Source organism: Oryctolagus cuniculus, chromosome 13 (assembly GCF_051225735.1).
Source record: "Oryctolagus cuniculus isolate XC-2025 breed Fujian yellow rabbit chromosome 13, ASM5122573v1, whole genome shotgun sequence".
Taxonomy (NCBI): domain Eukaryota; kingdom Metazoa; phylum Chordata; class Mammalia; order Lagomorpha; family Leporidae; genus Oryctolagus; species Oryctolagus cuniculus.
Genome location: NC_142879.1, coordinates 40,297,303 through 40,310,959, shown reverse-complemented (window position 1 = coordinate 40,310,959; position 13,657 = coordinate 40,297,303). Strand labels below are relative to the sequence as shown.

The 13,657-nt window shown below is 40.0% G+C and overlaps 1 protein-coding gene across 1 annotated transcript in view; it reads left to right on the top strand.

The window, feature by feature from the left end:
- Positions 1-13,657, top strand: part of DNAH14 (dynein axonemal heavy chain 14) — a 321,439-nt gene that overhangs the window by 90,631 nt on the left and 217,151 nt on the right. Inside the window, exon 21 of the mRNA XM_089311474.1 lies at positions 3,413-3,658. Coding sequence (XP_089167600.1) covers positions 3,413-3,658 — 246 coding nt within the window. The remainder of the gene's footprint in view (positions 1-3,412; positions 3,659-13,657) is intronic.

Below are 13,657 nucleotides of genomic sequence, written 5' to 3'. Positions count from 1 at the left end.
GTTAGAAACATACCAGGGGATTCGAATTCAATCCCATCGAGGTGGCATGTACCAATGCCATCTCACTAGTCCCAGTGATCAATTTCTGTTCACAATTGATCGTAATGATAGGACTAAGAACCAAAGGGATCACATAAACAAGAATAGTGTCTGCAAATACTAGCTGATAGAATCAAAAAGGGAGAGAAGGATCCAACATGGGAAGTGAGATACACAGCAGACCCATAGAATGGCAAATGTCCTAACAGCACTCTGGCCTCAGAATCAGCCCTTAAGGCATGCAGATCCGGCTGAAATGCCCATGAGACTATTTCAGGCATGGAAAGCCAAGACACTCTGAAAAAAAAAAAAAAACCTAAATGAAAGATCTCCACGAGTGAGATCCCAGTGGAAAGAATGGGTCATCAAAGAAGGAGATACCTTTCTCTGAAAGGAGGAGAGAACTTCCACTTTGACCATGACCTTGTCTAAATATGATCAGAGTCAGTGAACTCAGGGGGCTTCCATAGCCTTGGCAGCTCTTGACAAGAGCCTAGGGTGATTACTGATGCCATAAACAAGAGTGTCAATTTGTTAAGTCAACAACAGGAGCCACTGTGCACTTACTCCTCATGTAGGATCTTTGTCCTTAGTGTGCTATACATTGAGATTTAATGCTATAACGAGTACTCAAACAGTATATTTCACTTTGTGTTTCTATGGGGGTGCAAACTGTTGAAATCTTTACTTAATGTATACTAAACTGATCTTCTGTAAAAAAAAAAATTATCAATTCCCAACTTGACTCTCACTGGGATTAAACATGACAATAGGTCTGATCTGATTTCATCATCATTTAAAAAATCATCTATTATTTTTCGCTTTATGTTTCTGTGTGGGAGCAAACTGTTGAAATCTTTACTTAATGTATACTAAACTGATCTTCTGTATATAAAGATAATCGAAAATGAATCTTGATGTGAATGGAAGGGGAGAGGGAGTGGGAAAGGGGAGGGTTGCGGATGGGAGGGAAGTTATGGGGGGGGAGCCATTGTAATCCATAAGCTGTACTTTGGAAATTTATATTCATTAAATAAAAGTTAAAAAAAATTAGATCATTTTATATCTTGAGTCCTAATCTCAATCCCCCTGTGAGCTCCAGACGTACATATCCCATTTCCTATTTAACATCACCACTTATATGTCTGAGAGAGATTTCAAAGTTAGCTAGATAAATTCACTTTTCACTTTCCATCTACCAAGTTCTACGCTCCATCTTCTGTGAATCAGTTAATGGCAATTCCATTCTTCCAACCGCTTACACTAAAAATCATGAACTGATCATTGCACTTTGCTTGCTCTCTCAGACCGCATCCTAAGTATCTCATACTTTCCTGGATCTTTATCAGAGCCTCCTAACTGGTCTATAAGACAAAGGAGAATTGAACAAGATATTCCAGGTAATTTCAGAATGCAAGGCCCAGTGCCAACAGCTGAGTTTATTCAAACCAGTGTACTGAAAATCTGGCACACTGTCAATGAGACATTCATTTTCAAAGTCTTCGGTAGAGGGTAAGTATAGTCACAAGCAACACAAGTTTAGGGAGATAGGCACAGAGGGGAGCAGCTGGTGATCTGGGGTCAGTGGCCTGTAATACCTCAAAGGGTTCCAATGACCTGTCCCTATGTTTCCAGCATGAACAGATAGTTTAAAAAGGAAGCCACCTCTCCCACAGTTTTTGGAGTCCAGACTTAAGGTAGTTTTGTATGTGAACAAAAATGAACAACACCGTTAGTCTCATTTTCAGACTGTGAAACACCATAGCCAGGAGTTAGAGGAACCCTTTCTCCTTCTTGAGGTTAATGGCAATACTCAAGGGTGGTAAGGTGGCAGTGGCTAGTGCTCTCAACTGAACTCTGGGTTTCTGGAACATTTTAATAATCCTGTAGAAATCTGACAGCTTGTCCACTGCAATGTGGTACTTAGGTGAACAGGACTGAGCCCAGGAACTCAGGTCAAACTTGCTTTGCTTACTAATACTCACATTTGAGACTAACTCAGACTAGTGTTTCTGCCCCAAGACTTTCCAGAATAGGCCTTATTAGAAGTTCATTTGTGATCTTATCAAACGAAGAAATTATGATGTCATGCAATCATATGTGACAGTCATTGTTTCCATGATGTTGTGCCAGCTCTAAAATGCCTTATCATATGGAACGGATGTCTTAAAGTTAGGAGAAAGAGATCAATGGCATGCCTAAAATGAACACTGCTACTTTATGGTTGATCATTTACACTTTAGGAATCCCTATGCATCATAACAGAGGTTGGTAATTGATTACGGGTATTAAGATTTATCTGAAACTTTCCAGATACTACCAAGTCAGTTGGAAGGTCTGACCACTTGTCAGTCAAGTCTGAAACTTGGACCATGAAGACTTGATGGGGCTAGATTCACTCAGCTGAAACTTCGCTTACACTTTACCCTGTGAACCAATCTCAGAATGTTAGGCACAAAGTGATTTATTTCTTCAGTATAGAATCATGGGGATTCTGTGTTTCCTTATCTGCCTTTGGCTGTGTAATCTATGTCAAAATGTAAATTCCATTCCTGAAGCTGTTAAGAAAGGCTACAAGCAAGCCGCTAACGGTCCTGTCCATGTACACACCTTTGGTAGGCCCGTAAGAGATGATAAAAATCAGTCATACCTATTCAAAGCACCCACTGAGCTGCACTACCAAGACCCAGGGATCCTTAACTCCATGGAGGTGATGCAAATTCTAACCAGGGATTAAAAGCAATAAGCACAGCTAGTGAATTCCAAGACATAGAGGAGAGAAGCTCCCCAAGTGCCTCTATTACAGTGACTGAATACAAAGTTCTTACGTCAGGGTCTTATCCAGTGGGAACTGGAAATCAGTACACATGGCAAGAAGTCCTGCTTATAGCGTGTTAATGTATTTTGATGTGGTATAGAAAGGGAGATCATGGAAGTGTGGTTCATTGGAGCTTGCATTTTCTTGGATGAATATATCCCAGGATTAGTATACAGAGTAAAATCATGTCACGAGTTACCTAAGCAGTAGGCATTAGTGTGAAGGAGAGAAAGCTGAAGGAAATGCTATTGGCATTAGCTGAAGGCAATGTCTGCATACACACAAAGTGTATATATATATATTCTTTATGATGAGTAAGAGGAACACTCCAAATTTTCACGGAACATGAAAATGTGAATTAGGTAGGAGGATAGATACTGAAAAAGATTGTTGTGAAGGTTAGCTCATGATGCCTTTGGTTAGCATGGAAACTCAATTTGAAATTGCATAGTTAATATTTATGAAGTACCCTTCAAAGCATACATTTATATCTTCCATTTTAAATGTACCAGGAATTGCTTGTATGACTCAGTGTTAAAAATTTGTTCGTTTTAGATGTTCCATTATGAACATGAAATAAAAGAAATATCAGCCTCAGCAACTAATGAAGCTGCTCTTGAAAAACTGCTGCTTAAGATAATTCATCTTTGGAACACTACTCCCTTACACTTAGTCCTTCATCACACAGAGAAGGATTCCATCTTAATTATTTCATCTGTAGATGACATATTAGCGCAGTTAGAAGACTCTCAAGTCTCACTGGCAACAATTAGAGGATCTCCCTATATTGGGCCCGTTAAGGTAAGTGTTATGGCAAAGGGAAATGTTTTACTTTTCCGTCATATAGTTCTGTCACTTTAATTTTTGCCTTCTAAGATTTTTCATTGGATTTTGAATTATATCTCATTCATCTACTTATGTAGAAATGAGACTGACTAGCAGTTTGAGTACTGAAACTAACTGTATGTGCAAACATTGTCCCTGAAGCAATGTCAGACATTTTTGAGTGGACAAGATGAATTTATATCATATAAAACTATGGCCCTATAAACCATGAATTTTGCCAACAGTGTTCTGTGTCTTTTTTTTTTTTTGACAGGCAGAGTGGACAGTGAGAGAGAGAGACAGAGAGAGAAAGGTCTTCCTTTTTGCCGTTGGTTCACCCTCCAATGGCCGCCGCTGCAGCCGGCGCACCGCGCTGATCCTGGCAGGAGCCAGGAGCCAGGTGCTTTTCCTGGTCTCCCATGGGGTGCAGGGCCCAAGCACCTGGGCCATCCTCCACTGCACTCCCTGGCCATAGCAGAGAGCTGGCCTGGAAGAGGGGCAACCGGGACAGAATCCGGCGCCCCAACCGGGACTAGAACCCGGTGTGCCTGCGCCGCAAGGTGGAGGATTAGCCTATTGAGCCACGGCGCCGGCTTAGTGTTCTGTGTCTTGATTGTTCCCTACAATCAAGGGGCAGCACAACACCCAATAACATGTCAAGGAATCATTTCAAAACTTCAGTAAATAGCATGATGTATAATAATAATGAGAAGTTCAGTGGCAGTATTAGTATAATCACACATGCACACATACAGCTGCAGGCAGGTGGGAACCCAACAGATGGTATTAAAATTATTTGCAAACTTACAAACATTCAGAAAAAAATGTCAGTTAATTCAACCTTGGGGGCAAGAATAAAGTTACAAAAGGGTTAAACTAAGTAGACTATAAAAAATGACTTCAAAAAATTCATGAGAAAATTAGAAATTTATTTTGCTGAAAAATACTTTGAAATCCAGAGTTTTATTTTCATAGCATACATTTTCCACAAAGTTTACTGAGATCCCCTTATCTAATCACATGCAGTAAAAAGGTAACAGCAAAAGAGGCAAACAAAACAAAATGCCCACAAAACTGAAAGCTTAAAAGCAACTATCAGAATATATAGGAAATAGAATCTAAATTTTTTAAATTGATAAATAAGCCAAAAGGGGGGTTACATATCAAGCCTTGTCACAATTGGCTAGATCCCAATGAAAATGAATATTGGGATATTAAATGCCTTTAGTAGAAAGTAAAGATGAATTTAACTAACTATAAATTAGGCACATCCAAAAAAACAAAAAGAATGGCATGTACCTGCAAAAACTTTGATTTCTTCACAAGATGGGGAGACTAGATGAACTGTTCTGTCTGAAATACAGAAGCAATCAAAAAAGTCTCACCATAATAGTGTATAGTATCCCTAGAATTAATACTGTTCTTGTCCTTGTTAAAAATCTTCAAGTCATATAATAAAGTTTTTAAGAAATTCGACTGGGCCGGCGCCGCGGCTCACTAGGCTAATCCTCCACCTAGCGGGGCCGGCACACCGGGTTCTACTCCCGGTCTGGGCGCCAGATTCTGTCCCGGTTGCCCCTCTTCCAGGCCAGCTCTCTGCTGTGGCCAGGGAGTGCAGTGGAGGATGGCCCAGGTGCTTGGGCCCTGCACCCCATGGGAGACCAGGATAAGTACCTGGCTCCTGCCATCGGATCAGCGCGGTGTGCCGGCCGCAGCGCGCTGGCCGCGGCGGCCATTGGAGGGTGAACCAACGGCAAAAGGAAGACCTTTCTGTCTCTCTCTCTCACTGTCCACTCTGCCTGTCAAAAAATAAAAAAAAAAAAATAAAAAAATAAAAAAATAAAAAAATAAAAAAGAAATTCGACTGCCCCTAGAACAAAGCTTGAGACTACAGGGATTCAGAATTATACAATACACTATAAAGTAAAATTAACAAAGATACCAGACATGCAAAGAAGAAATAAAATAGAATCCATAATGAAAAGAAAAAGTCACCAATGGAAATTTGTGCTGCAACTAGAATGAAGTACCCTAAAACAGTTAAATTCCATGTGTTTAAAAAAATACAGATGAGGAAGATATTTCAAAAAAAATTCCTAGAGATGAAAACTACAATGGTAGAATGAAAAATAGCTTGGATTTAACTAACAGAATATACATTGCAGAAGAAAGATTGGTGAATTTAAACACTTAACTTAGAAACAAAATAAAATACTGGGAGAAAAGAGAATTTTAAGAAATCGATGAGCTGTGGGAGCCTCATGGAACCTAGTAGATACTTGGAGTCCCCAAGTAGGAGTGAGAAAGGAAACAAAATTGAAATAGTGATGGAGGGGTTTCCGGCAAGATGGCGGAATAGGAAGGGAGCACATTGATAGTCTGGGGAGAGATAGTTTAATAAAAGTGGAGATACTGCAGGTTCAAGGAAGAGTAGGGGAGGAAACAGCAGAAGAAACTCTTCCGGAATGCGTGACTCACAGCGGACCTGCGTGGAGAGCGTGGGAGCCCACAGTTCGGGACACCAGCGGCAGACTCAACACACCAGCGCTGGAACGCGAGGTGAGCCGAACCTCAATAGACCGAGACACCGGCAGGCAAGCGGAGAGAGGAGACTAGAGGGAACGACCCCCGGGGGGGGAAGTTCACAAGGCTAACTGGAAGAGAGAGAGAGAGAAAAAAAAAGGGGGGGTGACTAGTACGGACACGAGTTTCTCTCTCTCTGCTCACCTCTCAAGGGCGAGCAAGACAAAGAGCAGGCGCCATCTTGGACATACGTCATAAGCAGAGCGACCTCAGGTCTGCACCGGCCCTGAGCCTAGCAGAAAAACCTGACTCTGGGCGGGGCGAATTAACAGGAGATTAGGACCTAGTAAATTTGTGGTGCTACTGAACTGAGACTGTGAAAAAAGAGACAGTGGGGGAGAGAACTCATGGAATTCACGTGAGCACTCTCCAGAGACGCTACAATTCCGTAACTTTGGCAACCCAGTGGGAGGCTGAAGGAGAATTTGAGCCCACTCTGAGGGCAGAACAGATTCCCTGTGGGGTTCTTGGGAAAGAGCTTCGGATCTCTGGCTCCTGTGGGTATATCATTTGCCTGCTAACTACCTCCAACTTCGTTCAGCTGTGCGGAATTACTTCCCTTTTGAATCAAAAAAAAAAAAAAAAAAAGAGAGAGAGAGAGATTTACCACGCCTAACCTGGGAGTGTCACCTTTGGCACACCAAACAGAGCTCTCAGGCCACACCCATCTCAAGCCCTAAGGCTCCATCAAAAACAGATAGTCCACTTAATCTAGAGTCATAGTATAACAAGAAAAAGCACCACAGTGAAGAAACAAAATATCTCCAATATGCCAAGTAACAAACGCAAAAACCGAGGTAATAAAAACAAGGAAGTCACCATGACGCCCTCAAATGAAAAAGACACCCCAATTCAAGATTATGAAGATGATGACATAGAAGAAATGCAAGAAGCAGATCTCAAAAAATTGATAAGAACATTAAGAAGTTCTCAAAAACAAATTCTGGAACTACAGAAATCCTTAATGGACAAGATAGAAAATCTCTCTCGTGAAAATGAAATATTAAGGAGGAATCAAAATGAAACGAAACAACTAGTACAACAGGAAACTGGGATAGTGACTGAAGTGAAGAATTCAATAGATCAAATGAAAAACACAATAGAGAGCCTTACAAACAGAATGGGTGAAGCAGAAGAGAGAATATCGGACTTAGAAGACAGAGAACAGGAAAGGATACAGTCAGACCAAAGAAAAGAAGAGGAAATTAGAAATCTAAAACATATTGTCGGGAATCTTCAGGATACTATTAAAAAACCCAACATTCGGGTTCTAGGACTTCTGAAGGCATGGAGAGGGAGAAAGGATTAGAAGGCCTTTTTAGTGAGATATTAGCAGAAAATTTCCCAGGTTTGGAGAAGGACAGAGAAATCCTAGTACAGGAAGCTCACAGAACCCCTAATAAACATGACCAAAAGAGATCCACACCACGACACATTGTAATTAAACTCTCCACAGTGAAACATAAAAGATCCTAAAATGTGCAAGAGAGAAACGTCAGATTACTCTCAGAGGATCTCCAATCAGACTCACAGCTGACTTCTCATCAGAAACTCTACAAGCTAGGAGGGAATGGCGAGATATAGCCCAGGTACTAAGAGAGAACAACTGCCAGCCCAGAATATTATATCCTGCAAAGCTATCATTTGTGAATGAAGGTGGAATAAAGACTTTTCATTGCAAACAGAAATTGAAAGAATTTGTTGCCACTCGTCCAGCCCTGCAAAAGATGCTTAAAGATGTGTTACACACAGAAACACAGAAACACGGTCATCAATATGAAAGAAGGTAAAGGAAGAAAATCAAGGAAGGAAACCTCGCAGCAAAAGATCACAGGGAATTCAAAGCATATATTAGAACTTATCTTTGGCAAATGGCAGGGCAAAATTACCACTTATCATTAGTCACATTGAACGTGAATGGCCTGAATTGTCCAGTTAAAAGACACCGATTGGCTGATTGGGTTAAGGAACAAAACCCATCTATTTGCTGCTTACAAGAAACACATCTTTCCAACAAAGATCCATACAGACTGAAAGTGAAAGGCTGGAAAAAGATATACCATGCCAACAGAAATGAAAAAAGAGCGGGCGTAGCCATCTTAATATCGGACAACATAAACTTTACCACAAAAACTGTTAAGAGAGACAAAGAGGGACACTATATCATGATTAAGGGATCAATTCAACAGGAAAATATAACAATTATCAATGTATATGCACCTAACTACAGGGCACCGGTTTATCTAAAAGATTTATTAACGGACTTAAAGGGAGACTTAGACCCCAATACAATAGTACTGGGGGACTTCAATACTCCACTCTCAGAAATACACAGATCATCCGGTCAGAAGATCAACAAGGATACAGTAGATTTAAACGACACTATAGCCCAAATGGATCTAACAGATATATACAGAACTTTCAATCCTACAGCTAAAGATTTTACATTCTTCTCAGCAGTACATGGAACCTTCTCTAGGATTGACCACATACTAGGCCATAAAGCAAGTCTCAGCAAATTCAAAAGAATTAGAATCATACCATGCAGCTTCTCAGACCATAAAGGAATGAAGTTGGAAATTAGCAACTCAGGAATCCCTAGAGCATACGCAAACACATGGAGATTGAACAACATGCTCCTGAATGAACAATGGGTCATAGAAGAAATCAAAAGAGAAATCAAAACCTTTCTGGAAGTAAATGAGGATAACAGCACAACATACCAAAACTTATGGGACGCAGCAAAAGCAGTGTTAAGAGGAAAGTTTATATCAATAGGTGCCTACATCAAGAAATTGGAAAGGCACCAAATAGATGAGCTTTCAATTCACCTCAAGGATCTAGCAAACCTACAGCAAACCAGACCCAAATCTAGTAGGAGAAGAGAAATAATTAAAATCAGAGAAGAAATCAACAGGATTGAATCAAGAAAAACATTACAAAAAATCAGCCAAACGAGGAGCTGGTTTTTTGAAAAAATAAACAAAATTGACACCCCATTGGCCCAACTAACTAAAAAAGAAGAGAAAAGACCCAAATCAATAAAATCAGAGATGAAAAAGGAAACGTAACAACAGACACCACAGAAATAAAAAGAATCATCAGAAATTACTACAAGGACTTGTATGCCAGCAAACAGGGAAACCTATCAGAAATGGATAGATTCCTGGACACATGCAACCTACCTAAATTGAACCAGGAAGACATCAAAAACCTAAACAGACCCATAACTGAAACAGAAATTGAAACAGTAATAAAGGCCCTCCCAACAAAGAAAAGCCCAGGACCAGATGGATTCACTGCTGAATTCTACCAGACATTTAAAGAAGAACTAACTCCAATTCTTCTCAAACTATTCAGAACAATCGAAGAAGAGGGAATCCTCCCAAATTCTTTCTATGAAGCCAGCATCACCTTAATTCCTAAGCCAGAGAAAGATGCAGCACTGAAAGAGAATTACAGACCAATATCCCTGATGAACATAGATGCAAAAATCCTCAATAAAATTCTCGCCAATAGAATGCAACAACACATCAGAAAGATCATCCACCCAGACCAAGTGGGATTTATCCCTGGTATGCAGGGATGGTTTAATGTGCGCAAGACAATCAATGTGATACACCACATTAACAGACTGCAGAAGAAAAACCATATGATTATCTCAATAGATGCCGAGAAAGCATTTGATAAAATACAACACCCTTTCATGATGAAAACTCTAAGCAAACTGGGTTTGGAAGGAACATTCCTCAATACAATCAAAGCAATCTATGAAAAACCCACAGCCAACATCCCATTGAATGGGGAAAAGTTGGAAGCATTTCCACTGAAATCTGGTACCAGACAGGGATGCCCACTCTCACCACTGCTATTCAATATAGTTCTGGAGGTTCTAGCCAGAGCTATTAGGCAAGAAAAAGAAATTAAAGGGATACAAATTGGGAAGGAAGAACTCAAACTATCCCTCTTTGCAGATGACATGATTCTGTATTTAGGGGACCCAAAGAACTCTACTAAGAGACTATTGGAACTCATAGAAGATTTTGGCAAAGTAGCAGGGTATAAAATCAATGCACAAAACTCAACAGCCTTTGTATACACAGACAATGCCATGGCTGAGGAAGAACTTCTAAGATCAATCCCATTCACAAGAGCTACAAAAACAATCAAATACCTTGGAATAAACTTAACCAAAGACGTTAAAGATCTCTACGATGAAAATTACAAAACCTTAAAGAAAGAAATAGAAGAGGATACCAAGAAATGGAAAAATCTTCCATGCTCATGGATTGGAAGAATCAATATCATCAAAATGTCCATTCTCTCAAAAGCAATTTACAGATTCAATGCAATACCAATCAAGATACCGAAGACCTTCTTCTCAGATCTGGAAAAAATGGTGCTGAAATTTATATGGAGGCACAAGAGACCTCGAATAGCTAAAGCAATCATGTACAACAAAAACAAAGCCGGAGGCATCACAATACCAGATTTCAGGACATACTACAGGGCAGTTGTAATCAAAACAGCATGGTACTGGTACAGAAACAGATGGATAGACCAATGGAACAGAATTGAAACACCAGAAATCAACCCAAACATCTACAGCCAACTTATATTTGATCAAGGATCTAAAACTAATTCCTGGAGCAAGGACAGTCTATTCAATAAATGGTGCTGGGAAAATTGGATTTCCACGTGCAGAATCATGAAGCAAGACCCCTACCTTTCACCTTACACAAAAATCCACTCAACGTGGATTAAAGACCTAAATCTACGACCTGACACCATCAAGTTACTAGAGAACATTAGAGAAACCCTTCAAGATATTGGCACAGACAAAGAATTTCTGGAAAAGACCCGGGAGGCACAGGCAGTCAAAGCCAAAATCAACTATTGGGATTGCATCAAATTGAGAAGTTTCTGTACTGCAAAAGAAACAGTCAGGAGAGTGAAGAGACAACCGACAGAATGGGAAAAAATATTTGCAAACTATTCAACAGATAAAGGGTTAATAACCAGAATCCACAAAGAGATCAAGAAACTCCACAAAAACAAAACCAACAACCCACTTAAGAGATGGGCCAAGGACCTCAATAGACATTTTTCAAAAGAGGAAATCCAAATGGCCAACAGGCACATGAAAAAATGTTCAAGGTCACTAGCAATCAGGGAAATGCAAATCAAAACCACAATGAGGTTTCACCTCACCCCGGTTAGAATGGCTCACATGCAGAAATCTACCAACAACAGATGCTGGCGAGGATGTGGGGAAAAAGGGACACTAACCCACTGTTGGTGGGAATGCAAACTGGTAAAGCCACTATGGAAGTCAGTCTGGAGATTACTCAGAAACCTGAAGATAACCCTACCGTTCGACCCAGCCATCCCACTCCTTGGAATTTACCCAAAGGAATTTAAATTGGCAAACAAAAAAGCAGACTGCAGCCTAATGTTTATTGCAGCTCAATTCACAATAGCTAAGACCTGGAACCAACCTAAATGCCCATCAACGATAGACTGGATAAAGAAATTATGGGATATGTACTCTTTAGAATACTATACCGCAGTAAGAAACAACGAAATCCAGTCATTTGCAACAAAATGGAGGAATCTGGAACACATCATGCTGAGTGAAATAAGCCAGTCCCAAAGGGACAAATACCATATGTTCTCCCTGATCGGTGACGACTGACTGAACACCAAGAGGGAAACCTGTTGGAGTGAGGTGGACACTATGGGAAATGGTGGCTTGATCAGCATAGCCCTGACTGTTAATGAACAACTTAATACATTATCCCTCTTAGTAGTTTTTTTATCTGTTCTACTTAATATGACTGGTTTAGTTCTGTAATTGATGCACAGTTATTCTTAAGTGTTGAAAATTAACTGAAATGTGATCCCTGTTGAACATGGGAGTGGGAATGGGAGAGGGAAGAGATGTATAATTTGGGACATGCTCAGGCTGACTTGCCCCAAGTGGTGGAGTTGGAAGCATACCAGGGGATTCCAATTCAATCCCATCAAGGTGGCATATACCAATGCCATCTCACTGTTCCAGGTGATCAATTTCAGTTCACAGTTGGTCATGGTGGAGGGACTGGGAGTCAAAGGGAGCACATAAACAAGTCTAGTACCTGCTAACGCTAACTGATGGAGTAAATAAAGGGGAGAGTGATCCAACATGGGAAGTGAGATACTCAGCAGACTCATAGAATGGCAGATGTCCTAAATAGCACTCTGGCCTCAGAATCAGCCCTAAAGGCATTCGGATCTGGCTGAAAAGCCCATGAGAGTATTTCAGGCATGGAAAGCCAAGACACTCTGGCAAAAGATCTCTGTGAGTGAGATCCCAGTGGAAAGAACAGGTCTTCAAAGAAGGAGGTACCTTTCTCTGAAGGGAAGAGAGAACCTCCACTTTGACTATGACCTTGTCTAAACAAGATAAGAGTCGGAGAACTCAGAGGGCTTCCATAGCCTTGGAAACTCATGACTGGAGCATAGGGAGATTACTGATGCCATAGACAGGAGTGTCAATTGGTAAAGTCAACAGCAGGAGTCACTGTGCACTTACTCCTCATGTAGGATCTCTATCCTTAATGTGCTGTACATTGAGATTTAATGCTATAACGAGTACTCAAACAATATATTTCACTTTGTGTTTCTATGGGGCTGCAAACTGTTGAAATCCTTACTTAATGCATACTAAACTGATCCTCTGTAAAAAAAAAAAAAAAAAAAGAAAGAAATTATCAATTCCCAACTTGACTCTCACTGGGATTAAACATGACAATAGGTCTGATCTGATTTCATCATCATTTAAAAAAAATCATCTATTATTTTTCACTTTATGTTTCTGTGTGGGAGCAAACTGTTGAAATCCATACTTAATGTATACTAAGCTGATCTTCTGTATATTAAGATAATCGAAAATGAATCTTGATGTGAATGGAAGGGGAGAGGGAGTGGGAAAGTGAGGGTTGTGGGTGGGAAGGACGGTATGGGGGGGAAGCCATTGTAATCCATAAGTCGTACTTTGGAAATTTATATTCATTAAATAAAAGTTTAAAAAAATAAAAAATTAAAAAAAAAGAAATAGTGATGGAAAGTTTACCAAATTATCAAAACTATAAAACAATAGATCTAAGGTGCTTAGTACATTCCAAGCACAAGAGATACCATAATCAATTGCTCAAAATCAATGAGGAAAAGATATGAATAACCATATATCAGGAATAAAAAGGGCTGCTTCACTGCAGATTCTACAAACTTGAAAGGAAAACAATAGAATATTAGTAACAACTTTAATCAATTTAAGAGCTTAGATGAAATGAACATATTCCTTGAAAAATACAAATTACCAAAGCTTACTCAAGAAGAAATAGACCGTTT